The sequence below is a fragment of the Rhea pennata genome, chromosome 34 (assembly GCF_028389875.1).
Source record: "Rhea pennata isolate bPtePen1 chromosome 34, bPtePen1.pri, whole genome shotgun sequence".
NCBI lineage: Eukaryota > Metazoa > Chordata > Aves > Rheiformes > Rheidae > Rhea > Rhea pennata.
The window spans coordinates 104009-130627 of record NC_084696.1 but is presented as its reverse complement, the minus strand read 5'-3'; the positions used below and the strand labels follow the sequence as shown (position 1 = coordinate 130627).

Sequence of the window (26619 nt, the reverse complement as noted above, 5' to 3'; positions counted from 1 at the left end):
GCTACGGGCACACGAGTGAAGAAATGCTGCTCAGGATGTGGGGGTGAGCGGCGCTATGCAAAGAGCAGCAAGTTGCACATTTGAAAGTGTGAAGTGCTATCCCATTATCCACTGTTGGAGCCTCCAGAAGTTCCCTAGATGCTTCTTGGTTCCTTGGAAAGGAACCAAGAAGCAGCCAGCAAAATCAGGGCTGTGCCTGCCGTTATCCCATCACTGCCTGCAGCAAAACACGTACAGTGTCTGCCAGAACCCCAGGGCTTTCCTTGCCCTTTGGAGTGCTCTAAGTTGGAGCCTGGAATCACATTCCCATCGTGCCTGCTCCCCTCCTGGACCTGCAGTTCGTGTATCCTGGCAGGAGGAGCCTGGAGCCAGCTCCATCCTTGAGAAGGTCCCAGGGCGGGTGAGCAGGCAGGACCTGTCAGGAGAGGGCACTGCAAGCCTGGAGCTCCTCGACTTAAGGAGAGTCCAAGGCTCCGAGTCCCAGTTTCCCAGCAGCGCATCCCTACTGCTAGGGGACACCCACAGCTGTGTTTTAACTCAGCTCAGGGCTGACAGAGCGTTTTTGCCCATGGTGCTCTGGTACAAGCCAACCTGAGGGGGGGGAGAAGGGAATCCACGTGCCCAGGGTGGGATGCTCAGAGCCCGCACGGCAGCTAGATGGATGCCTAAGGAACATACCCCATGCAAAAGCCAATTAATGCTGCTCACACCCCGTCAGGGTTGTGGGGCAGGAGGGAGACAGGACTGTAGTTAGGGCTTAGCCACTTCAACTCTTGAGTTCTCAGCCAAGTAGAAATTAGGAGACTGATTCTTGCTTTATATTATTTAAAAAAAATGCATAATTACTGGAGCAAACATCATGCACAGAGTGATCCAGGGAAGCTCCATGAGCTCTGCCCATCCCAGCAGAGCCCAGCCCCACTGAGGGCTGACTCCTTCTTCCAGAGCTTTCAGCTATCTCCTGGGTCAGAGCTCCTTTCGGTTCCTAGCTTGCTGGCCACATGCATCGTTTTACTTCCACGCTGCAGACACTCACCCCGGGAACGTTGAGCGTGGAAGAGCAAACACAGTAAAGCAATTGCAGCAGGGATCCCGAACCCGGGGAAGCCTGGAAGCCCCACGGTGAAAGCTCCCCAGCGGATACGCTACCTGCGAAGCGGCGAAAGGAAGCCCAAAGGACAGCATTTCTTTCCGGCATCCTTGTCCCCTGAAACTGGGACTGAGAGGATTATTGAGGAATGCACCCTGGGAACAGCAGTGCCAGAGGAGGGGGAGGGAAGCGGCCCTGGGTTTTGCCCCCAGGAAGATGAGCCCTTTTCTGCAGTGGCTGGGGAGAGGTGGAAGATGCCCCAAGCGGGGCAGAGCCATTCCGTACCTGCAAGCGCGGCCGGGTGGTTTCTCTGCCCAGGGTCCGGCAGAGCCCAGTGCGCATCAGCGGTGAGAACGGTCACCTCTTCAAAAGCCTCGGGCACCTGGAAAAGAGGAAAATAGCAAACCAGCCCCCAAGCCTGAGCCCCCAGAGCAGGGTCCGTGTGTCCCCACCCCCACCACCACCACCACCCCCGCCGCCTCCTGCCCCCGCGGCCAGGCAGTCCCTACCTGGGCAGGCTCGGCCGCGGCCATCTCCGGCGCCAGGGCGGCTCGGCGGGGCTCCGCAGCCTGGGAGGGAGGCAAGAAAAACCCCCGTCCTCAGCGGCTCCGCCAGCCGCCGCCTGCGCCGGGGCGGCCCCGCACCGCTCCGGGACGGGCGCCGGCGACCATCACCGCGGCCCCGCGCCGCTCCGCGTTACCTGGTCGCCCGCCGCCGCCCCGGGGCGGCCCCGCGGCGGGGAGGCGTCTGCGAGGCGGGGGGACGGGACGGGACGGGACGAGACGGGACCCACCTCCCTGCCCGGCTGCAGGAGGTGGGGGTGGTGGCGGGGCCAGCCCCGAACCCTGCTCGCGGCGAGAGGAGAGGAGCAGCCTCGTTGGAGGGGGCTTTCTTTTTTTTTTTTTTTTGGCGCGGGGTTGGGGGGGGTGATGGTGGTGGAAAAGGCGCTTTTCCAGGCGGGCAGCGACCTCAGCCCCCGCGGTGCCCAAGAGCGAGCTGCCCCCAACCTCGGGTGCCCGGAGGAAGGCGGCGAAACGTCTCGGCGAGCAGCAAAAGCGGAGCGACTGGGAGACGCGCAAGCTGGGAACCGCGGTCCCCGAGCCACCCAAATCCGCCCTGCCCCGGGAGGAAAGAAAGAAAAAAAAAAAAAAAAAAAAAAACAAACAAACAAAAATTAACAGGCGAAAAGCCCGTCTGGAAACAAAACCGCGTGTCAGCCTGCGGCTGCAAGTTCGCAGCTGCCTCCCCTCCTTTAGGATACGGCTGCTGCTGTTCCGATCCTAATCTCGGCATCCCAATAATAATTTAATTCCTACATCTCCGGTCTGACAACAAAAACATCCAGATTAAAGGCGGGGGAGGAGGGGGTGGGGGGACAACGCTAACTTTCCTCAATTCACTTAACCTCAAATGGGAAGGTGGATCCGTTTGCAAAGCAACTTTTTCCTTTCAGAGGCAGGCTTGAAATGCAGAGATTTGCGCATGTGTTTAATGCGGGCTTTGAAGTGAAGCAGTGCTAGACAGCAAACTGCTCCAGCCCGGCACAATTTGCAACGCTGAAGCTGCCCTTCGCTCTCAAAGGTCCGGCCGCGCTCGCACGCGTCCCCAGCGCACCCTCTTCCAAACCGCAGAGTTACTCGCTCCTGAGGAAGTATGCCCCGCGTAAGCGAACGGATCCTTAAAAATACACATTTCCGTTCTATCCACAATTATTTTTTTCAAACAAAAAGAAAATGCATTGCTCAAATGCCCCGAGTACAGAAAACGATCTGAAATCTGCTGCGTTGATAACAGAGCTTTCAAAGCGCCCTGGGCGGGGAGAGGTATTTTGTGCTGCTTGTTTTCATTAGCACCTTCTTCATCTGACTTCATCTGACACTGAGCTGGGATTTTTTTGTGGAGGGGGAAAAAAAGGAAAAAAAGAAAGAAAGAAAATCCTGGGCCAATGTTTGTCTTTACAAATGTAGTTTTTCTTTAGCACCCTCGATGGCAGGAGCTTTGCGGGGCAGCACCGCCGAGGCTGACAGCACTGAACCTGTTACACCGGGCACCCGTGCAAAAATGGGCCAAAAAAAGGACTCCCCCTCCCCCCAGAATAACCTTGTATCACTCCAGAGAGAGGCAAAACTTCCATGCCGTGCTGCCTATCCATGAGATTTTCCTCCTGCAGTTCTGCAGCATGCAGGAAACCCGAATCGGGAGCAGAGTACCACAAAGCACCTCAAGACGCGCAGGTAGCAGCCTATACTGGGTACCACTCACGGTGCGATATATATTCATTAGGTATAGGGCTAATCAACTCTCCACTTAAACATCTCCACATCAACTCAGCCACTTAAAGCTGCATAAAATAGTGTGTCCACATAAGACTAAGCAATTCTTAATTAGATATTTTTCATAAAATTCTCATTTTTTATTATTAATTTAATTACCTGCCTCATCCATCTTTTAAAAACCATCTTTAAAAACCCTGGTTTTATTCACTAAACTGGTATTCTTCCTATTGCCCAAATAAGCTGGTTACTAATGGTTTAGACTTTGGTTTCTTCACTCCCCATTCTCAGCTTTTTCCTGCTGCAGAGCAAGCATTCGTTGGATGTTTCTGCCCTGTCTGGATCCTAAATCATTGCTGCCTCATTTTTACCTAGTGAAAAAAATCTGTGCTACTGTGCCCATTACACATGAGACACAAACGTCCTGCTTCACCATCCTTATGTTAGCCTCCTGGAAGGGGTGAAATAGTCCATAAAGCAGAGATTTCCAAGGGCAGAGGGATCTTTTGCCAATCTTTTTAGGGCCAGGCACTAGCCTAAAACTAATCAAACCATCAGGCCCTCCCAGAAAGAGAAAAGAAAAGAAAAGAAAAGAAAAGAAAAGAAAAGAAAAGAAAAGAGCCACGTTCAGGGGGAGGGGAGGGAGGCAGAAGAGGAACAAGACGGAGGGTTTGCAGACACCGAAAATCCGGAACCAATTTATGGTTCCAACCAACCTTTTTCCCTTCCTGTCCTCCTTCTCCTCACAGATGTTTGGAGGTGGGATGGGAGAGGGGCAGGGGAGAAGGGAGATTTCTGCGTCTGTTCCACAGGGGAAAGTAGATCCTGGGATGGGAGAGGGGCCGTGAGCATCCTCCAACCTCAGCTATGCGTGAGGCAGAGTGCAGATGCCACCTGCCCCAGGTCCCACTTCATTTTCTTTCTCATGTGTTAAAGATATTGCCTCATCCTGCATGATCCATAACTCCTTGCTTCCCCCTCTCTGGGGAGGGGAGGGTAGTTGGACTTGTGAGCTGAAACCTTATTCAGATAAACCAGGGATACTGGCATAACGCAACCGGTGATTCGGGCCAAAGCACTCTGCTGTAGTGAAGAGACAGAAATGCATGTGGTCATCACCAAACACTTGTGTTATCCTCTGTAACGGGGCCAGAGACCTTCACTTGCTGGAGAAAGTGCCCCAAAGAGCTAGTTCTCCTGGAAAAACCTCAGGACAAGCCTGGGAGAGCGAGTCTGCATCCGCAAATCTTTCAAAGGGAAAAAGTAGCATCGCTGCCGTGCAGCCAGGTCCTGCATCTCCCGGTGAGGGGCAAACTCGGGAAGGGGAAGCTCTAAAGGAATAAATATGGGAGCTGGAGAGAGCACGGAGAGCGGGGCAGACAGCAAAGCTGCAGAGAGGAGCCTGAGCAGGGCCTTGCACACGGACCACGCTGCTCTGCCTTGCTGGAAAATCCCCCGGTGCCTTGTCTCTCTCTCTCTCCCTTTCCCGGGGGAGGAATCCACCTTATCGCCCCTGCTATCCGGACCACCCCGCCCCGCAGGTGCCAACTGCCCTTTCTTCCAGAAATGGCCCATCTGATACATACCTAATGCAGGCCGCTGCAATGGCCTGCAATGGCTTAGCGCTTGCACGCCCCGGGCTCCATAGGCTATTTCAGGTCCGAGGGAAGCCTTTTGCGCCTGCTGCCCTCCAACTCTCCCAGCTTGGGTGGTAAAAGGGTGCAAAACCTCGGGGTGACTCTCAGCCGTGATTTTCCGTGCGAGGGCAGCTAGCGCTGGGGCGGGGGGGGGGGGGGGACAGAACCACACAGGAGCGCTCCTGCCCGGGCGCTGCATTTGAGCCCTCTTCCATACTTTTCTGTCGTTTTACACGGTTGCACGGACAATAAAATAGGTTTTCCCCACGACCACCTGGCGACCGAATGCTTAATGGAGAGATTAACTCCCCTGCCTGGCTGCAGGGTTCCCCCCCCCCCCCCAGCGATATCCCAGCTTCTCCGGCCCCTCCTCCCTGCTCCAGCATTCTCCCCTTTACCTGCAGCTTCAGCTCGGCATGGGGTATCAGAGGGAACTGAGGCTGCCCGGAGGACTTGTCCCAGCCCCCAGAGAGAGGATCTCCTCCTCGGGAGCCTGGCGTGGGGCACAGAGGGGGTCAGAAGCACTGTCTTCTCTTGCGCAGCCCTGCCAGCTTCCCAGGGTGCAGTGGAAGGAGCAAAAATCTCTCCAAAAGCAGCCCCTGAAATGGGAGGGGGGAATAACAAAAAGAAAAACCTTCCCTTCCTTAGGCATCTCCTGGGTCCCTCCCCGTGCCGCCGAGCCACAGGGACCCATCCCCGGACACATCCGACCTGAGCCCTTGGCCCTTCCGCAAGGGGAGCGGGTTCACACGTGGACGAGCCCCTCTCCCTGCCAACGCCTGCAGCTCCGGTCTGTCCCAGAGGCGACCGACACTAGGCAGGGTGGCCCACGGCATGGCCCAGGCAAGCCTGGAGCCCCCCCAAGGGTGATGCTCACAGCACCCTCCTGGCGCCCAAGGGCTGCCCCAGCCGCCAGGAGTTTCTCTCTTCCCACCTTCGCTGCTCCCGGTCTCAGGGAATCACGCTGGCGGCCAAAGCTCAGCTCCGGCAGTCTGAATCCGGGAAAAGCCCTCGGGAAGCTCCTCCTGGAGGAGCATTGCATTTAACGATTGCAGTGCTGGCTTGGGGCACTATCAGCCCAAACCGCTAGCGCACACCATGCAAAATCCCAGCCTGCCCAGCTCCTCGCATACTTCCTTCTGTTGCAAGCTTTCGATGCTCTTTTTCCCCCTTCCCTCCCCGCCGTCTCAGCCCTCACGCCTGCTCAGGCCCCACAGCTTTCACAGACTTCCTCACAACTTTTCCTTATCGCCTCCTTCTGTGCATAAAAGGCCATAAATTTCGGTCTGTCCCGCCAGTAGCGCGCGGGGCTCGGTTGTTCGACGGCCCCATTCGTCCTACAGCCTAATCGAAACGTTCCTGAGGCCCCGCAAAGCCCAATGACATCCCCTGCTTGTTGAAACGAGGAAAAACTGCGCAGTTCGTATCAGTTTGCCGCGCTTGGCAAAGCCCGAGCTTGGCTTGGTGCACACGTAACACCATCGGGGAACGCGGCTCTTGGAGGATGGGACTGGGAAACGTGCTGTGCCGAGAAACGCTTGGCCTCCAGAGCGGCCAAATATGCTGTTTGCAATCAAACCGCTCCTTGGGAATAACCCCCAGGCTGGTCTAAGCCCCGAGCTGGGATTTCTGGGGGTCTCCACCCAGCTGATCTGAGCTGAAAGCACGCTGGGGTCCAGGTGCACAATTTGGCAGCGGAGGAGGTGGCCTCTAGATGCAGCAGTGAGGTCCAAGAGGGTGGTGGTGGCCAGGCTCTGCAGCCGCCTCTGCAGGGTGCAGAGCTGCCACTTTGTCACCAGCCCCCCAACACCCCGGGGGGCTCCCGGCCACGGCTCCGGCCCCCCAGGATCACCCTATTCGCTTCTTAATGGCCCATCGAGGCAGCTGCCTCCAGGCACCGCTTTAACCCCTTCCTCCGGATGGGAGCAGCCAGGGCTGGGGGAAAGCAAAACAGCAGGATTGCAGCTCCCCTCCTCCCCCATCCCTTCCCCATTTCGTGCATCTGTAAATATATACATTTGTCAGCTTGTCCCCCCCACCCCAAGCTCCCGCAGCCCAGCACAGGGAGCATCTCACACCTGCACCTCACAGGGAAGGATGGAGCCAAGAGCAAAAACGGGAAGGAAAAGGGGACGGCAGGCAAACTTTGCAGCTCGGCCACCGCTGCGCCCGGCAGTGTGTCTGGAAAGTGCACAAGCAGCCTTTCGGATCCGAATCCATGTTCCTCCCGAGAGCTGGGAGCTACCTGCCTGAGCCCACCTGAAACAGCTCGCCTGGGACTCCGTCCTCTCCTGGTTGGCAGCCAGGAAAATAACGCCGGGCTCCAGGAGGAATAAGGGAGCCCTCAGCTGGGAGGAGCCAGACCTGCAGTCCCAGCTCCTGATCCCTGGATTAGCCCAGTTTTCCATGGTTTTATGGCAAGGCACAGGTCAGAGCGCACAGTGAGGGCCTCAGCTCCCACAGCAGCGCAACGTTGTGCTTCGTTCCTCAAAGACGTTGCTCTCGGTGACATTGCTTCTGCTTGTCCCTCCAGCATCCAGGGGTCTGGTCTCCCACCTTCACCTCCAACAACTGCTCCAGCCCAGGATGGGATCCAGCTGTGGGGATAACGTCCCTCAGGAACATGGGACGTGGGATGGGAAGACGGTAAGATATTGACACTCAACGGAGAAACCCAGGAATTTGCCAGGGTTGTGCCCAAAGCCGCATCCTTGAAAGAGGAGGGAAGCACAGTCAAGGTTGAGACGATCATTGATATTGTCAGGGAGTCACAGTGCTGTTTAGCTGAAAAAGACTCCCCAAAGGTCTCTGGTCCAACCCCATGCTCAAGGCAGGGCCGACTCCAACGTTAGGCCCTCCCATGTCCCTCCTGCCTTCTCCAAACGAACCTCCCTGGATCAGCTCCGCTCCCCGTCAGGACTCCTCCAGGCCGCTTCCACCGCCTGCCGCGGCACCCAGCCCTGCGCTGCAGCGCCCGGCGCTCGGCCCTCTCCTCGCCGCGAGGGAGGTATCTCAGAGGCCTTTTCTCTTCCCCTCTCCGGCCCGTCTCACGTGCCGGTTTTGTGGTAGCAGGGAGGCGAGGGAGCAACGTCTGCGTCTGCCCGGGCAGCGGGACCTGGGAGCGAGGGACGGCGCCGGCGGGAGCAGCAGCTCGGAGGCGCCTTCTCCCAAATTCCCTCTCTGCATCGCCTTTCGGTGTTTATTTTTGGGAAGATGGAATTATCAGGCTGAAAAAAAAAAAAAAGGAAAGAGGAAAGAAAAGAAACACCCCACCTAGCCTTCCCTCTCAGTGAGAGCAGCCGAGCGGAGCTGCACGGTGCCGGGAACGGGGCCGGGATGTCCCGGGGAGAAGAGGCGCAGGGAAGAGGGGAAACGAGAGCTGGATGCAAGGGGATTGGGACTCTCGGGTCCCTCCACGGCCGGTCGTTACCTTTTAACCTAAATGCTCTAATTACTGATTTTCCCCTTGGATAACTGCCTTGTCCTCCCCCCAGCCCAGGTTTCCTCAGGGAATCCGGCAGGGAGGATTTTCCCTCTAGCGGTTATTTTAATCCTGCATTTTGGTTGCTTGCGGTTGCATCTGCTTGCTTGTCATGCTGCTCCCTTAATTGCAGGACCAGGATTCGTGTGTCCCGGGACTGCCTCGGGGTTTCACCCTCTGTGCAGGGCTGCAGGCAGCCCAGGGCCTCGACTTGGGGCGTTTTCCCTTCCTGCAGCAGCTCAGGCACCGGCCTCCGACCTTTTTCTCAACAAGTCAACTCAGATTCCTCCTTGCATTGCATGGGCCAAACGCTCCGGCTTGTACCTAAAGGCAGCAGGCATTTCACAGCCACATTTCTGTCTCCTCTGGGGCCCTGACATCTTGTGATAGAGCACACGTTCCTCAGGCGCTCTGTATCCCTCCTTCCTACTTAGCTGCTCAACTGTCCCTGAAAGAAATCGAAACCAAGAGGGAATCTGCGGGGCTTTCAGGGACCAATATCACCATTCTTGGGGATGTTTAAAACTCAGCAGGCTATCACCCTGAGAAACTGGGTCTGGCTTTGCAGAGGGACCTGGCCATCAGGGCTGGTGACCCCCAGATGGCCAGGAACCAAGTATGAGTGCCCACCATCGGGACAGGGGCTGATCCCGCGGTACATAAGCAGGGTAGCCCCGTGTCTGGGGAACTGGGGACATCTGCACACAGCCAATGGGGCCAAGGACAAGCCAGGAAGCCCACCTGCAAATCAGGGTCTGGATCAGCAGGGTCCATGGCCAGCTATGGCTGGGGCCAACTGCAGAGCAGTGCTCCTCCAGCAGAGCTGCAAAAGGGCTGAGGGTTTCAGGCTGAGCTGAAATAGAGCCCAGGGCATAGGCAAGGCGTGCGTGGGGGTCCCAGGTGGGGCTGATCAGGACCATTGACACCCTTAGTGCTTACAGGACCCTGAGATCTCCAGAGGGTCCCTCCAACCCCAGTTACTCTGGGATCCAGTTTCCCTGTTTCTCAAGATGGAGAGAAGGGACTGACAAAGTGCAAATGAAGCAGGTCAACAAAGTACATCCAGCCTCCTCTCTGCACTGGGGATTGCTAAGGAGCCTCTGAGAAAGTCCTCTGGATGCAAACTCAAGCAATATGCCGAGGGCAATCTGGAGGCAGGCGAAAGGCAGACCCCAGAGCACTATAGCAGAGCACAAACGCGCCTGGCAGGAAGGCAGTAAGCGCCTTCAGGTCTCCCCTTCCAGGGTCTCAGGTGTGGAAACACTGTTTGCAGAAAGGTTAAGTCTGCCCACAGGGGTCCCAAGCTGCAGGGGAAGCTAGGGGAAGGGAGAGCATGGAGGAGAAGAGAAACTGGACTGTGGTTCACCTGGCTGGCTTTCGTGGGAGTGAAGCATGGCAAGAACATGTGGCCAAGGTGAGTCCCGGGTTGCTTTGATGTTTGGGCGATGCTCTGCGAATGGCCTGGTTGTGGCCGGGGAGTGGCAGGGACCGAGGTACCTGATGAAACTCCCGTGCCATTTCTCTCACCTCTATAGGCTCCAGCCTAACATCCCTGAGATCATCCCAGTCTGTGGGAGGACAGTGAATGGCCACAGTGGATCTGGCTCAGGTAGGGGCTCGGGTCCTCCTGAGATAGCAGCTGGGGCCAAGGGACATAAAGGTGGGGATGGAAGAAAAGACACCCCCCTCAGCCAGCATTTGAGATGGATGCGGGATGGAGAAGCTGGCAGGACCGAAACCTCTCTCATCCCACGACCAAGGCCATGAGTCCAGGATCTCCTTGCTTTCAGGAGCCGGTGACTTTCACGGAGGTGGCCGTGCGTTTCAGCAGGGAGGAGTGGGTGCTGCTGGCCCCCACTCAGCGGGCCCTCTACCAGGACATCATGGTGGAGACCTACAAGACCGTGGCCTCGCTGTGTAAGTCAGTGCACGGGCTTTTATGGGTCCCATGCTCGGGAAAGGCATGGAGGCCCATGGCCCATGCCACCTCCCATGGGAGAGGGGACGCAGACACACAGCAGAGGTGTCAGACAAGCAACTGTGCCAAAACGATGGAACCGCCGTTCACTCTCGTCTTCCCCCTGTTTTTCCTTTCAGCACAATTTGCAGTCCCCAAACCTCAGATGATTTTGCAGCTTGAAGAAGGAGAAGATCCCCAGATCTCCAAGGCCTGAAGGAAGCCGTGAGAGAGGTCAGCCCAGGCAAGGTGTCAGCTAAACCAATCCATGAACCCACGGCAAACAGAGGGAGGAGGTGGAGGCTGGTAAAGACCCCTGAGAGCTGCTAACACCAGGCTGAGCAAGGTGTAAGCCCCCCCCACACACACACTGTGGGTTTACTACACGCCTTGTGAATCAAAGAAATAAAGCGGGGGGAGCGCTACGGTGTCCAACTCTCATCGCGGACGTGGCATGTGGGTGACAAGCACAAGTCCACAAGGATGGAAGAGCCAACAGAGGTGGATCCCAGGGAAAATCCATCCAGATGACCCTGGTGCCAAAGAATAGCCCAGATATGGTCACGCTACCCAAAACCCGACTTCACAAGCTCCATCCATCAGACTCACTGATGCTTTTGTGAAAGAGGACCAGGGTGCCAGCGAAGGCATCCGGGCAACTCGGCCTGGCCACTCCTTCACTGAGACAAGCTGGTCCTGATCTCTTACAGGGACTGGAGGAGAAAACAAAGTAAGTGACAGCTAAAGAGCTTGGGTCCGAGCTGGAATCTGGGTGAACTGATCGTCTCGTTCCTCTCCAGAGGTAGGAGGGATGCTGGGACTCACAGACCACGTGTTTGCTGAAGGCTTGTGTGTGCCCTCGGGGCAGAAGCAGGAGCTAGTCTCTGTCCCCAGCAGCTCTAGCCTGTGCTGGACCCTCAGGGGATCCCCTCGTTGTCCTTCTTTGGCCAACATTTTCCGTGACGGTTGAGTTGTCCATCTCTCAGCCTCTGCTTTTCTTCTCTGTAGAAATCTGGCATCTACCGGATAACAGGAAATCCTGCAGCAAGGTTGAAAGAAATCAGGTGAATTCAGGGAGCTTTTTTAAGGAAAAAACATCTTTTAACTACTCACCTTTCTTCTGGAAAAGACAGGCACCCTCCTGAGGGCAGCTTCCAAACCAGGTCACCTCTCAGGAGGCAAGTGCCACCACAGGCAAGCCACCTTGAGCTTGCCCGTGGTCACCAGCCCCCTCTGCCCTTGCAGCAGGTGAAATCAGTCCACAGGGGATCACTGCTGGGATACCTGCTCCTGGCTGGGCCGGGATAACTCGGATGGTGACAGGGCACCACCCACACCAGCTTTACCTAGAAGCTGTCCCAGGCTTGTGCTGAAGCAGCATGAGGTGGAAGGAGCCCGCATCCTCCCCTAGAACAGGGCACAGATGGAGTCTGGCAGAGCAGAAACCCAGCGCTGCTCTTTTTTCCCCTCCGAGGAAGCGGAGGACATCGCTGGGCCAGCCCCTCCACCGCAGCTGAGCCTCTCATCGATGCAGCCGCTTCCCGCATGCAAGCGGGAACATCACGCGTGGGAACATCATGTGCGGGAAACGAGCAGCCGGGAGGGCAACGAAGAGCTAGGCGGCTTGAGAAGCGGCAGAAGCCAGGCAAGAGGAGTTCTGCCTGGGGATCGCTGGGGCCAGCGACGTCGCAGGGTGTTTTTTTCCCTGTGGGAAAGGCAGTTTTTATGAAACTTGCACCTTTCACATTTGCCCACAGTTCTCCAGTGGAATTAGGTCACCAGCGGAGGGAAGAGCAAATGCAAATCCCCCTCCCAAGTACCTGACCGCTCTGGAACGGTACTTGGGGACTGGGCTGCCCCAGAGGATGGCTGCAGATGCCCCCACACGGGGTGCATCCCTGGGGGGTGCCCGCAGCAGCAGCTTTTGGGGTAAAGCCAAAGCAGGGGGGAGCGATGCTGCCGAGCCTGCGGCTGGGCTCCCGAGCAAGGAGCTCCGGGAGGGGGGACACGGTGTGGCAGATCCGGCCCCGAGCAGGACCCTGCTGCCTCCTGTTTATCTTCCTGGGTCACACGTTGATGCTGCTTCCTCCACGGCGAGCAAGGAGCGGCTGGGCAGAGCGGGAGCTTGCGGGGAGAGCCCCGTGCCGGTGTCGGTACTGGAGCGATCCGGAGCGGGGTGCGCCCGGTGCCGGTCTCAGAGCGATCTGGAGCGGGGAGCACCCGGTGCAGGCACGGGCGCGATCTGGAGCGGGGAGCGCCGGGTCCCGGCCCCGGCGCGATCCGGAGCAGGGTGCGCCCGGTGCCGGTCCCGGAGCGATCCGGAGCGGGGAGCGCCCGGCACCGGCACTGGCACCGGCGCGATCTGGAGCGGGGAGAGCCGGGTCCCGGCCCCGTAGCGATCCGGAGCGGGGGGCACCCGGTGCTGGTGCCGGTCCCGGTCCCGGCGCGATCCGGAGCGGGGAGCGCCCGGTGCCGGTGTCGCCCCGGAGCGAGCAGCGCCCGGTGCCGGTGTCGGAGCGACCCTGACACCGACCCCGACCCCGACCCCGGCCCCGGCCCCGGCCCCGGCCCAAGCCCCGCAGCGCTCGGGCCGGCCTGGAGCCTCCCCCCGGCGCGGGCTCCGCCCCCGCTGCCACCCGCAGGTAACGGGGGTCCCTGCCGGCCCTCCCAGCGCCCTCCCCTCTGCCCCCCCCCGGGAGGGCTGGGACGGACGGAGGCGGCGGGAAGGCGGAGGGTGACGTGGGGGGGGGGGTGCATGCAGGGAAGCTCTTTTTTATCCTGATTTGAAGCACCTTCTCCGCACAAGCCCTGCAGGCTCCTGCTTTGCCCGAGACCAGTGACCTGAATTATCTTCCTCCTCCCCAAACCTTCCCTGTTCCCATCATTCTGCTGGTTATCTGACACTGGGAAAAATCCTCCCCAGAATCCCTGTTTTTCTAGTTTACCACCCATCAGCTTTATGAAAATTGATGGTCAGAGCGACTGGCACAATAAAATACCAAGTCGCAAAAGCTCTGTAGCTGGCAGAGACACAGAGATGGGGAGTTATCCTGGTGAAATCCTGCTTGGAGTAACTCCATGGAGAACAAGCTCCCTGTCCCGAAAGCCTGGGGACACGGTTTAGCTCAGTGCAGATAACACGGAGCAGCAGGCACAAGCAAAGATGGGTTTTGGCCTGTGTTACTCCAGAGCCACACAGGAGATGGTACCATAAGCTAAGCAGTGGCAGAGAGCTGGAAGATACAACCACATCGCTCAGATAGCCCAGCCTGGAAAGCCACCCATGGGTGCAGGACAGATGGCAGCTCCCTGGGCACTGTTGGCTGTGATGCATGGTGGACCAGGATCTGAGGGCAGCCCAGAAACCCTCCCAGAGCTTTTGTCTGGTCTCCAGGTCACACAGGTGTCCACTGTGGAGTAGGAGGTTGGAATCAGGATCTCCAGAAGTTCCTCCCAAACTAAAGCTTTCTACAAACCTGGGCAATATTCCCTTCTTTAAAAATGGTATTTCCTATGATGATGAGTGGAACAGAAGCCACAAGGATGGGATGAAAAAGGGGCAAAGGATGATGCTGGAACGGGCTGCAGAGGGACAGGACAACCTGTGATGCCGGCTGATCGCTTGTTGATCGCCCCAGTCCTTGCAGCGGCCTCGCAGGGCAGAGGGCACTGAGCTGGGCTCTGTTGCTATTTCAGGAGCCCGCGAGCTTTGCGGAGGCGGTCGCATATTCCAGCCGGCAGCAGCGGGACCCGCTGGACCGCCATCAGCGAGCCCTCCGCGGGACATCATGCAGGAGAACCACGAGGCTGCGGCCTTGCCGGGTAAGGAGTCCCATGCCCCGGGGTGCTGGGGGTGCTGGAGTCCCTCGAAGGGAAACCGCGGTTCATCCACGCCATCAGCACTCTCAAGGGAGCGAGGACCGCGTTTATCCGCGTTTATCCGGGGACGCAGGTACCAGCCCCCTGCTCCCTTCTATGTCCAAGCCAACGCAGGTAAAGCTTTAACCGTGCTGCCGCAACCGAGTCAGCGAGCCCCCCCCCACTCAGAAATGACAAGGAAGAGATGGGAAAAGGCCAGGATTCCCACGGGGGTGCTGAGGAAATGCTGCCTCTTTCACCTCAACTAGCCACCCCCTGCCCGGCTTGCGACCAGCATCCGCGGGAGTTTTCCTCTCGTTTGACTGGTCCCTTGCTGGATTTATTGCACGCTGAGCATCTGGGGGCAATAAATTCCCCCTTCCTCCTTGGCACAGGAATTACATGCATCACTCTTTCTGTTTCAGCTGGAGATGGAGCGCTGAGCGAACACGAAAAGGAGCGTTCGGAGCAGGATGTTCCCAGGCAATCGCAAACGCACGGGATGGTGACAGGTAGATCGGAAGAGAGTTTTTCCCAGAGCTGTTCTCAGGGAAAAGCCTGGGGAAATCATCCGAGCTCGGAGAAGCAGCTGGGATCTCGCTCAGCGAAGCCACCGGCCAAACCCAGCTGGTGCGGAGCAGGAGGCAAGGACGCCCAGGAAAGCTCAGCTCCATCCAAAATCCACGCGGAGGAAAGAAAACACGCTTGCACGGAGTGCGGGAAAAGCTTCAGCTGGAGCTCGCATCTCCTTCGCCACCAGAGGACCCACACGGGTGAAAGCCCCTACGAGTGCCTCGACTGCGGGAAGAGCTTCAATCGGAGCTCGAACCTCCTCCGGCACCAGCGAACCCACACGGGAGAGAAACCCTACGAGTGCTTCGACTGCGGGAAGCGCTTCGTTCAGAGCTCGGAGCTCCTCACCCACCGGAGAATCCACACCAGGGACAAGCCTTACCAGTGCGCCGACTGCGGGAAGAGCTTCGGCCACGGCTCCAACCTCATCAAGCATCGGAGGATCCACACCGGCGAGAAGCCGTACGAGTGCCTGGACTGCGGCGAGCGCTTCAACCACAGCTCCAACCTCACGAAGCATCGCCGGGTGCACGCCGGCGAGAAACCCTGCAAGTGCCCCGAGTGCGGGAAGGGCTTCGCTCAGAGCGCCGAGCTCCTCGCCCACCAGAGACTGCACGTCGGGAAGAAATCCTATAAGTGCACCGAGTGCGGGAAAAGCTTTAACCACAGCTCCAACCTGATCAAGCACCAGCGGATCCACACGGGCCAGAGACCTTACGAGTGCCAGGACTGCGGGAAAAGCTTCATCCAGAGCTCAAACCTCATTAAACATCGGCGAATCCACACGGGAGAGAGACCCTACAAGTGTCTGGCCTGCGGGAAAAGTTTCATCCAGAGCTCTGACCTCATTTCCCACGAGAGAACACACACCGGGGAGAGAGCCTGAGGGTGCCGGAGACCCTGGAGAGACTTTGCATGGCATGGGGAGGAGGTCGTCCAGTGCAGGGAAAATTTCCAAAGGAGACACCATCCTCACGAGGAACTTGCACCCCTGTTGACCTGACTTCCTTGACAAAAGAAAATCCCCCGTGGCGCACATTTTCCCCTTTTTTCGTTTGGCCGTAAGCAGTTTTTAACCCGTTTCCTAAGGAGACGAGGCTCTGCGGTGACAGTGTGCGTGGCCATGGGCACGCATCCCTCTTCTGGCACCTTTTGAGCCTGCCGATCAACCCGATAAGAGACCGGGGGCATCAGTAACGCCGGTCTTGCATGTTTGTTGGAAATGCCCGGCCAAGGGGAAGAAAGACTCCTGCCTAACCCCTCGCACTGAGCAGACAGCTAATAAATTCACCCATTTATTAGACATCAGAGAATACACACGGACGAGAACAACGTCCAAGACCAAACTCTGTTTCTTCTGCCACTCATAAACCTGTGATAGCTACATTCCTGCTGCAAAAAAAAAAGGCCTTTTCTGGAGGTGTAAAAGGGGGAGGCTGGGGAATGAGCTAAAAGCAGCTGGCGAAGATCAGGCCTTGGCTGGCTCAGACGAAAGAGGGACCGACGCGCGGATGTCGGGAGAGCAAGCGAAGGAGGGAACGCCAAAGGCATGCGGGGTGCCGAAAGGACACGGGAAACGGGAGCACCACACGTGATGGGCTTCATTTCAGCGGATCGTAAGAATTTAGCCAACCTAGAAAGCTGATTTCCCATCCGCTCAGCCCAAGGAAGGCTCCGCGGTGCCCAGCAGAAGGGGCTGGAAGCATCTCTGAGATAAGAAGTCGGGAAACAGGAGGGTAAACGTGAAAAAAGAAAATAAAAGTGCGAGTCGCGGCGCCGCGTCCTGAGACCTGCTCCGAGGCGGGAGCAGCCGGGAGAGCGCCGGCGACGCGGACCCTGGAAGCGGAGAGCCGCCACCGCACGGGCATCGCTTCCCGGGTCGCTTCCCAGGCAGAGGCCGCTCGAGCTTTAGCGCAGCTGAGACGAGGGGATAATTCTAACAGATTTAAGGGGCCCTCGGGGATAATGAGTCAAACGCGACCCATGCGTGCTGCCGGCAGCGCAGGTCCTTCGTTAAACCTGCGCCCCTCTCCTGCGGCCCCGCTGGCACGCCGGGACCAGCACGCCGGCAGCGGGGACGTGGTGTCGGGCCAGGACACCTCCGTGCAAAGAGGAGCGATAAAGCTCCCGGCTGGGCTGCGATCCTGCGAGCGGCTTTCCAGGCACAGACGTGTTTGCTTTAGGACGAGCTCGGAACCAGCCCTTTGCCGTTCGCTGTTACTCCAAGCCTGCCAGGACGCTTAAATGCTCGCTGATCCCCATCGTTCAAAAGCGAAAGCAGCTCCAGAGCTCTCGGTTTTGAGGAAGCAGCAACCCCAGTAAGCCGGAAAACACAAGCAGTGCAAACGAGGCCGCCTGCAAAGACGGAGGTGTGCTCTGAGCCGGGAGGCGGTCGCAGCACGCTCGCTCAGGCAGCGCTTGCACACGCTCCCCGCCGCTGGCATGCGCCCGGGGAGGGAATAAAATAAAATAAAATGAAATAAAATAATCACGTGCATTGCTGGCAAGGGGAGGAAACATGCACACGTGCACCGCCGGCCCCTCTCTGCCGCTTGGAGGTTTTAGCATGCAACAAGCTTCCCTGCTTGCAGCCTTCCCCCCTCCCCACTCCGGCTCCCGGCACGCAACGCCTCGGCTATTTCCACCGCGCCGCCCAGGACGTCCCCGCGCCGGGGCAAGCGCCGCCTCCGCGGGGGCTCCGCCGGCGCACCGGGATGCAGCGTCGGCGGGGCCGCAGAGGAGCCCCGGCGGGTGGAGAAGGCCGCCCGGCCTCGGCGGTCTCCGCGAGGCTCCCTGCGGCGGCCTCCGCTCCGCGTTGGCTTGGCTCGGCTCAGCTCCACCCTTCGGACCTCGAACCCCCCGTTAGGCAGGAAGCTGACAGCAGTTTGGGTTAGCTCTCCGACCCACCCTTTTCCTGCCTGTGCCATCTCCTCCGCGCTGGGTTGCTGTTAACCCTCCGTGCTCCAAGCGAGCTGCAGCGAGGGTGCTACCTCCGCCCGGCGCCTGAGGAGCAATGTCTTCTCCTTCCCGTGGAGCAGGGGTCCGGTCCGGTGCGGGACAGGTACGGCAGGGCCCTGGGGATGGTGGGTATCCGGGTTTGGTGGCACGGAGATTGCTTGGGGGGAGGTTCGAGGCCACGGGAGACGCGGGGTGCTTGGGGGGCAGCACCGGTCGGGGGCGTTACGCTAAGAGCCCTCAAAGCAGCTGGGGGCTTGGAGGATCCCCAGCACCACGGGAATCCCAGCCCAGGCTTAAACTCGGGGTGGGGAGGGGAAAGCGCTTTCAAACCGGGACCGTTTAAGCCCTGCCCAAGATGTGACGCATGGGTGTCAGGCACGTATCACCCCCCATGGAGCCGGCTCCCTCCGACTTGGCAGCTTTGCACCGCTCCATCCTCAGAGCGCAGGAGTGGGCAGGGGGCTTTCCCTGACTTTTTGCCCCAAAACCTAGATTTCAGTTTACAGGTTTCCCCATGCACACACGTTATAAGGAGACTTGAAAATCTGATTCCTCCCCCCACCCCAGCTTGCCAGAGTTTCCTCCTGTCCTCTCTGCTTTGCTGGAGGCCCTTCCAAGGAAGGCGCGAGCTCCCACCGAGTCGTGCCCGCACCGTCAGGTCCGAGCCTGGGCGGTGGGAACAGGCTCAGACGTCAAAATGGTTATTCCTCCTTGTGCAGGTGGGACAGGTCCGTGGAGGTGGGGGGCCTCCATCCTTGGAGGTATCAAAACTTACCTGGAGGTGGCCCAGAGCTACCTGATCTCCTCGGCCCTGCCGTGAGCAGGGTTGGATCAGAGACCCCAACAGTCTCTTCCAACCTATTTTTCTAAAAAAAAAATATCCAACTCCTGCCTGGTTCTCCAGGTTTTGAACGCTACAGCTCTATCTGGCAATATCCTTTCCAAATTTATGCACTTTTTAATACACTCAGCTTTACACTCAATTCTTTCTTCCCCTCTCCATCTTTTCCCAGTGAAGTTGGGTGTGAAGATGTTGGTTTCCTCATTCAGTCTTCCACGCAGCAGCTTGGTCCTGACTTGGGTCAGAATTTTCCTCTTTGGTTTTCATGTTCACAAGCTGGATTCTGGTAAGGGTCTCCACTGATTTTGCTCCTTAGATGACATTCATCCCTTGTTATAATTTTTTTTCTGCTTGTAAATACTGTGCCAAAGGTGATAGATACTGAAGGATGCCTGTGGGAGCAGATAGCATGATGTTACTGAGATATCAAGAGCTCAGCAGTGCCTTCAGCCTCAGTAAATAACTCAGGGTTTCTGACCCCCACCCAGCTCGGTTCTAGGTCCTGAAGGACACCCATTCGCACAGATAATGCGGCAGCAGAACGGCTCATGCCTGTGTCTGATAGACGTGTTGTCTTCTTCTGCCACCTTTCCCAGCCCAGTTCAGAGTCCTGGGACCCGAGCACCCCATCACTGCTGTCGTGGGAGGAGACGTCGTGCTGCCCTGCCACCTCTCCCCCCGGCTGAACGCTGAGAACATGGAGGTGAGATGGTTCCGGTCCCGGTTTTCCGTCTACGTGCACCTCTATCACGGTGGACAGGACCACTACTCATCCCAGATGCCCGAATACCAGGAGAGGACAGAGTTTTTGAAAGAGGGCATCTCCTTTGGAAATGTTTCCTTGCGGATCCTCAGAGTCAGGCTGACCGACGAGGGACAGTATCAGTGCCTCGTTAAAGATGGAAACTCTTACGAAGAAGCCACGGTAGAGCTGAAGGTAGCAGGTAAAAACCTGGAGTCAGGGTTGCCTACAGATTGGGCTTCTGGCATTTCCCCTTTGCCTGTTGCAACTCAGAAATCCCTTTTGCCTTTTTTTCTGCTTGAAAATCCAATTCCCAGTGAGCGTATCCCTGTCCCCCAGGGCCTCGCACCTCTGCAGAACATGCACTGCTCCAACATCAAACCTCCGAGAGCCCACAGATACAGCAACACCATAGCTGCATCCAAAGATAAATCCTCACACACCTTGTCCTGTTACGAAGGTCGTGTCCTCCAAGCTGTCCCAGGGTGGGACACGAGCAGACAAACATCGCTCTCTGAACAGAAAAGTTTCTAGAGGATTTTGAAAAGATCTCCTCTGGGAGGGGCATTTCTAATATTTGCATTTAACTGGTTTCTTTCATCCCAGTTTCAGGTTCCAGTCCCCTTCTCTCCGTGGAGGATTACCAAGACGGAGGTATCCGAGTGGGATGTCGAGCAACTGGCTGGTACCCAAAACCTGAGATGCTGTGGAGAGATTCCCAAGGGCAGCAGTTCCCTTCGTTTGCTGAATCAGACTCCCGAGACGGGAACGGCTACTTTGAAGTGGAGAAGTCCATCATTATCCAAAAAACCTCAAAGCGAAATGTCTCCTGTTTTATCAGGAACATGCAGCTTGACCAGGAGAAAGAGTCAACTATTCACATATCAGGTCAGTAACCAGCGGAGCAAAAGTTCAGAAGTCCAGGGAAACACTGAGGCTCTCGTGTCAGCCAAGGAGAGGGAGAAACAGCTATTTCTGAACCAGATTCCATCCGAAGCAAGTGATGTATAGGGTCTTCATACCACCAAGTGAAAACCCCTCGTTCCTCGAAAGACACTGTTTCCTGGATGGTGGTTTAGAAGCCGTGGCCAAACAAGGGACCTCCTCAGACCCTAGCCTGGCTTTTGGAGGAGACGGAGTGCTTACAAGCTACCTCTTTCCAGCCATTTCCATCAGAGAGCATAAAATGCTGCCAAAAGTGCTTTAGAGAATTTTTTAGGTTGGATCTCTTCTCAGATTCGTGTTTGCCATGTGCTCACGTGAACGCGCTGTAGGAACGTGCTGGAGCGCGGCCGTGTGCTCGTGTAACTGCGTTCACCCCCGCGCGCGCGCGCGCGCGAGCTTAAAGCTTCGCGTCCCGGATTAACGCAGCTCGGACGATGTTCTGTTTCAGATCCGTTTTTTCCCGAGGTCTCTCCCTGGGTGGTAGCTTTGGCCGCCGCCCTGGCTGCCTGCTTCGCTTTGTTCATCGTCCTGCTTGTTTTCATTCTCCGACTTCAAGGTAAGGCATAAAATACATATATATATATATGTATGTATGTATGTATAGCCTTAGCATCGCTGTTTACTGATGTTTCACACCAAACTGAAGTGACACGGGTCTGTTCAGTGCCCCTAGACGTTCAGGGGTCAGTCTACCACTTGCTGGAGCAATATTCCTATATCCCGAAATACTGGTCCTGCTACTCGGCAGACGCAGCCCCAGCACACGTGCAAAATGCCTCCAGTGAGAGCAACCCTGACGTTACGTAGGAGTGGAAGAAATACGCCTTTAATCCATGTGGCTTTCCCTGTTCTCTTGCAGCCAGGCACGCCGCAGAACTGGGTAAGAGACCTTCTTCCCCCTTTTCTAAAGGGATTAAGTGCTCCAGGGGGCTGGGCCTGCCTTGGTTTCGCCCCTTTGCGTCTGCCTCTAAACTGCGCTCGCTGGGTAATTTCTCACCCAAAAGTCGCTTGAAAGGGTTCTGAGCGGCAGAAAATAGAATAGATTTCATTCAAATCTGGAAGATGCAACCCCCTCCCACCCCACCCCCAAAATAAGAGCTCTTTTCTCCTGACAGTACAGTTTTACAGTTAAATGACCACTGCTCCCCTTCTGCACAAGTCCCTGTGCCCCGGGGGGGGGGGGGGTTTAGTCGCTGACCTTTTCCTGTGACTTGCCTCTGCCGGGAAGGAAGCTGCCCGTAACGTTCGTTTCTGCTTTTGTTTTCAGAGGAACGTGACGCAGAAATCAGTGAGTACGGCGGCTCTGCCCTTGCTTTTGTAACGCGGGGAGCAAACGCAACGCGCGACTCAACCTCAACCAGTGAATTTGGGTAGCCGACCTTAGGGGAAAACCAGGCTGCTTTTGGTGAGGTCAAGCTCCGAGATGGCAGCCTGCAGGTCCCTAAGCCCATCTACAGCCCACATGTTGCCAGTAGCTTAATTATCTTTGGCGAAACATCTGGCTTTCTAAGGGGGCAGCTTGCTTATTTTCAAAGAAATACAGTTTATGCTGCAGATTTCTCCCCAGAGAGGGTCTGAAAGGGTGATAAATTCCTAATTCTTTATTCCCCCCCCCCCAAAAAAAAAATCAAATAATTGCCAGCTTCGATTGCAACATTGCTGATGAAGTGTCATGTAAAGGAAAGACAAACAGATACTTTTGTGCTTAGACTAAGAGCACACAGCCCACCAAAGTCTAAGCTTCTTCCAAGTCAAAGCTGCTCCATCTCCTTGCGATACAAATCCAACCTCCCCAAACTCCTGAAGTCCCAGGCAGTAACTTGGAGCAGAAAAGACAGAGTTCAGAATCAAACTCACGGAAGTGTTGTGGGAAGGAGTCTTTGGAGTCTCTAATCCAACCCTTTGGAGCAGGACTTTCTCCAGCGCTAGGTCAGGGCAGCTGTGGTTTGTCCAGGCAACCCAAGGATGGAGATCCCTCCCCTCTCTGGAGACCTGTCCCATGCCTGCACCACCCTTCCGGAGAAGGAGCCTTTTCCTCATACTAGATGGAGCCTCCCGAACCAGAAGCTCTCCCTAATTTTTCTTCTAACTTTAGATGGGCTGAGCCTGACTTGTCAGTGGCAATGAGAGAGTTTTTTTTTTTTTTTCTGTTAGATAAGGCCACCAGGGATTCCCTGCATCCTGTGGAAGCACAGAAAGCCCTTTCTTCAAGTCAGTTTTACATAAAGCTACTTTCCATCTGCTTTTCCCCCTATAATGCACCTGGTTCCCTGTCCAGGCACGTTCTTGGAGGTCTAGCATTGCAAATGGGGGTAAATCACCTCTTAAGGTACCCCTGGTTTGGCAGCTTGATGCACCTGTGGATCTGTGCACAGGAATTTGACAAAAAAGGTACACGGCTCTGCTAACAACGTGTTCACTGTGCTTTTGTTCCAGGGAAACACGCTGCAGAACTTCGTAAGTTAAATCCTTGCTCTCCCCCGTTTACCGAACCCTGGTCTTTCAAACAGCAGTGCCTTGGTGTGCTTTTGCCACTACAGGCTAAGACCCCACCAACACTGTTTGGCAGAACATTCCCAAGGTCCGAAAAAATGATGAATTGGCTCAAAACAGACGACGCAGCTCACTTCAGCGCTCTGGCAGCCTGATGCAGTGCCTTCCCACGTCGAAGGCAGCATCCGCGCTTCTGCGAAACCAAAGCACACCTGGGACTGTTCTGCAGGCCGCTGGCCCAAAGCACCCCGCATCCACCCCCCTCTGCCGGAGGACCTGCTTGTAACCGTGTGTGTTTGCTTCCAGGGTGGAGAAACACCATCATCCCAGTGGAGGAAGGTACCTCAGCTTCGTATTTTGCCTGTGCTTAGGTCTCTTCCCTGGGAGGCTGGTGGGAATGGATAGTGCGGAGCTGAGGCCAGCTCTGCTTGAACATCTGCCCCCTCCATCGCACCACCGTGCAGCTAGTCTCTCGCTTGCTATAACAGCTCCTGCTTCCTTTTCCACTTTCTCTGCCCCACTGAACGAGCCCTTCCGTACTGTTTTGGCTGCTGCAAAAGGCCTAGGAACGACCCCAGGCAGCAGGTTGGCTGATGGAGCCCGGTCTGTGTCTGCAGCACTCGGGGTTAGCTCCACCAAGGCCCATCACCGGGCATCACCACCAGGATTTCCTGCTTCCCCTACTGCCACCTCCTCAGAAGGCGAAGCCAGTCACTTAAGGCTTCACCTAGATTATTTGTGACTAGGTCTATCCTCTGCGTAGACCGGCGCAGAACACCCCATATCCACGCTCTTAATTTCCTTAAGGCTCCAAACTGGACAGCCCTATCCCAAGTGCGTATCAGGAGCAGACCCTGGCCTGTGCAAGCTCGCGGGTAACGCCTGGACATCGCCTGGGCCGTGCTTGCGGGCCCGGGCCACACCTGTGCCAGGAGCCACGCTGAAGTTACCAACAGAGACCATCAGGGTCTAGTACCAGGGAACCTGCCCCGGCACCGCTGAATGCATGAGGTGTCAGTCAGATCTGCCCCCAAAACGTTGCTGCAAGGGGGATAAATCATAGCTCAGCGTTGCTCTGGGTAGATCGCAAAGGCAGATCCTCCTCGGCCGCTCTCCAGCTGGGAGAGAGCACGTCCTGGCCACCCGCAGCCCGCTGCTGAGCTCTGCCGTCCCTCCCCTCTCCCCGCAGTGCACGTCACGCTGGACGCGGACACGGCTCACCCCCAGCTCATCCTCTCTGCGGACGGGAAGAACGTGAGGCGGGGAGACACGCGGCAGGCCATGCCCGACAACCCCGAGCGGTTCGATACCTACCACTGCGTCCTGGGCCAGGAAGGCTTCATCTCGGGGAGATATTTCTGGGAGGTGGATGTGGGGACTGAAGAAGGGGGGGTCTGGGCAATGGGGGTGGCCAGGGAGTCCATGAAGAGGAAGGGATGGATCAACCCGGCCCCTCAGGATGGGATCTTGGCTATTTTCCAGTGCGGAGGCCAGTACTGGGCTCTAACCTCCCCTGATCATAAACCTCTCATGCTCACCCAGATCCCCCGGACGATTAGGGTCTATCTGGACTTTGAAGGGCAGAAGGTGGCCTTTTTTGACGCTGACAGCGAAAACTTGCTCTTCACTTTCCCACTGGCCCCGCTGACCGGGGAAAGGATTCGTCCCTGGTTCCGTGTGGGGCCGATTGCCCGGCTCAGCCTGAAGTCAGCTCCTCCGCTCGCACGTGCCCTCAGCGCGGAGGAACTTCTGCTCCATCCGGGCTGCCCTCTGCAGAGCCTCTCCAAGGTGCCCGGCGGGTGCGTGGCCCCGTGCACGCCGGGCAGCAGGAACTGACAAGCACAGGGACAACCCGCGCGGTCTGTAAGCACGCACGCAACGCTGCTCCGGCCACCTTCGCCGTCCGTCCACGGGTCTCCCTCCGAGCGGAGCTGCCTGGGACAGTCTGCAGCAAGAGGGAGCAGCGGTCAAGACAACTTTTGTGCTCCTAAGGTGACGTCTCCAGGCAAACTGCTTGCCCCCAGAAGGCCTTGTTGCAACCTCTGGCCATGAGCAGAGCCTAGACAACCAACAAGCATGTCAGCACCTACCTGAGGTGGGGAAGGAAAACTTCACTGAGCCAGTGGCAAGGCTGGGAAGGAGGAACTGTGCATCTCCCCTCTTCTTTTTCACTTTAATTCCCTAAAGTCTTGTGAAACTCGGTCTGTTAAACGGAACTGCAAGGGCCAGCATCGTCTGCCACACAGCTCCAAACAAGGAACCATTTCAGTAGTGGGATGTGCAGTGCTCTGATGTCTAATACTTTCCAAGTGTTGTGATATGCTCACATGTACTTAAAAAAAGATACTACTTAGATTAAAAAGGATTTTCCCTCTGTATTTTTCAGTTATTAACAACTTCAAGTTATTTGGAGACTACCAACAGTGTAGCTCTAGTAGGAGAATTTGATTCTTCCCCACCTGAAAAGAAGACGATCAGGGGAAAGCATCCAGGCTAGCACGTGGTGAGGCAGCCAAGCTGCACCGAGATCCCTGTGACCATCACAGGTGTCCAGACCTCAGCTCTCCTCAATGTGCAGCCCCAAACCCCTATGCAGAACCACAACCCATCGCAGCAGGGACTCCTCTTAACGTGGTTAAAGGAGGCTCGCAGAGGAGAAGACACTGCCTCCTCCTGGCGTGCCTCTTGCTGCAATTTTTTCTCTTTGAATCCATAGATGAACCAGAAAATAAAGCTATTCTTGAAGGAGCACCAGCCGAGGGGTTCCTGCAATGCTGGCAGCATCTAATGGTGACTTACACGCTGCAGCGCACGCGTTACATGCAACCGGGTGCAATTACGCATGGCACCCGATGCATTAAGCAAAGGGCAAACACGCACGCCTCTGGATGTGTGCCCCGGTGTGTGCACACGCACGCGTGCGTGAGCTTCGGGAGTCGAGAACATGATGAACAGACGCGGCCGGGGGTCTGCCGGTCGGGGGGGGCAGCGCGCGCTGGGGAGGATTTGCAAGGGACCCGGCTCGCAGCCTCGGACAGAGCCGCCCCCCAGGTCAGGCAAGTGCTCGAGGCTGGTAGGGGCTGTGCAGGGCCGGGGAGGGGGGGGACCTGGGCCCGGCTCGGGGATTCCTGTCACCAGGGGCCTCTGGATGCTGCCGAGGGAGAGGAGGGAGCTGAGGATGCGAGCGTTGAGCTTCCTGGGTCAGGCGGGGACACGGGGCTGGGCGAAGCCGGTGTGTGGGGAGCGAACAAGCATCCTGGAGCACCCCGGAGCCCCCCGGAGCCCCCCAGAGCAGGGAGAGCCCAGTCCTGGCCCCAGAGCCCCCCAGAGCGGGGAGCACCCGATCGCGGTCCCGGTGCTGGCCCCGATGCCCTGCTCCCGGGACGGAGGTCTGCAGAGCCCCCCTGCCCCAGGGTGTGCCGTGGGGCTGAGCTCTGAGGGGCTCAGGCGTGCCTGGGGGTGGCTCAGGTGAGAAGCAGGACCGGAGCAGGGTGGTGGCAGGCGGGTGGCGGGTGGCTGCCGTGCATCGGTCGCGCCACGTCCGGACAGACGCTGACGCGTGCTGCTGCCTTGGGACACGCGGGTGCTTGCTGGCCAGTCCTGTCCTGCTGTATGCATGGACGTGGGTGAACGTGGGGCCCCATCAACGCGTGCTCTTTCTTCTCCAGCTCTGCCTGATGGAGCGAGGGGTACAGCCAAGCACTCTGGATGTGGAGGGGAGGGGAGAAGCTCACTGGGCAGGGAGGTAGGACCGGAGGCGAGGGAAACGAT

General features: G+C 57.2%; 3 protein-coding genes across 5 annotated transcripts in view; 2 read left to right on the top strand and 1 right to left on the bottom strand.

Moving 5' to 3' along the window:
- Positions 1 to 26619, bottom strand: part of LOC134152856 (zinc finger protein 883-like) — a 54813-nt gene that overhangs the window by 15019 nt on the left and 13175 nt on the right. The gene's annotated exons all lie outside the window — the stretch shown is intronic.
- On the top strand, positions 14901 to 15755 carry LOC134152896 (zinc finger protein 629-like; the record flags this gene model as incomplete). Its single annotated transcript, XM_062598640.1, has 1 exon — positions 14901 to 15755. A coding segment is annotated over one exon (855 nt), but the record flags the coding sequence as incomplete, so codon positions are not given.
- On the top strand, positions 17552 to 25226 carry LOC134152868 (butyrophilin subfamily 1 member A1-like). 3 transcript variants are annotated; one of them, XM_062598579.1, is made up of 10 exons: positions 17552 to 17930; positions 18846 to 18954; positions 19265 to 19612; positions 20017 to 20298; positions 20804 to 20911; positions 21215 to 21235; positions 21623 to 21643; positions 22792 to 22812; positions 23155 to 23187; positions 24038 to 25226. In XM_062598579.1, the coding sequence occupies exons 1-10, from the start codon at positions 17883 to 17885 to the stop codon at positions 24682 to 24684; spliced, it is 1638 nt and encodes a 545-aa protein (XP_062454563.1). In that variant the 5' UTR covers positions 17552 to 17882; the 3' UTR covers positions 24685 to 25226. The 3 variants fall into 3 exon arrangements, with proteins under 3 accessions (XP_062454563.1, XP_062454564.1, XP_062454562.1); XM_062598580.1 differs by having other exon boundaries at positions 17553 to 17930; positions 18841 to 18954; XM_062598578.1 differs by lacking the exon at positions 17552 to 17930 and having other exon boundaries at positions 18647 to 18954.

What these genes read in the sequence shown, in the direction of transcription:
- LOC134152868 (XM_062598578.1), top strand. Translation starts at nt 18,777, where the DNA reads ATGCACTTTTTAATACACTCAGCTTTACACTCAATTCTTTCTTCCCCT. An exon ending in GGAACGTGACGCAGAAATCA is followed by an intron (nt 21,644 to 22,791) that starts GTGAGTACGGCG and finishes CTTTTGTTCCAG; the next exon opens with GGAAACACGCTGCAGAACTT. An exon ending in GAAACACGCTGCAGAACTTC is followed by an intron (nt 22,813 to 23,154) that starts GTAAGTTAAATC and finishes GTTTGCTTCCAG; the next exon opens with GGTGGAGAAACACCATCATC.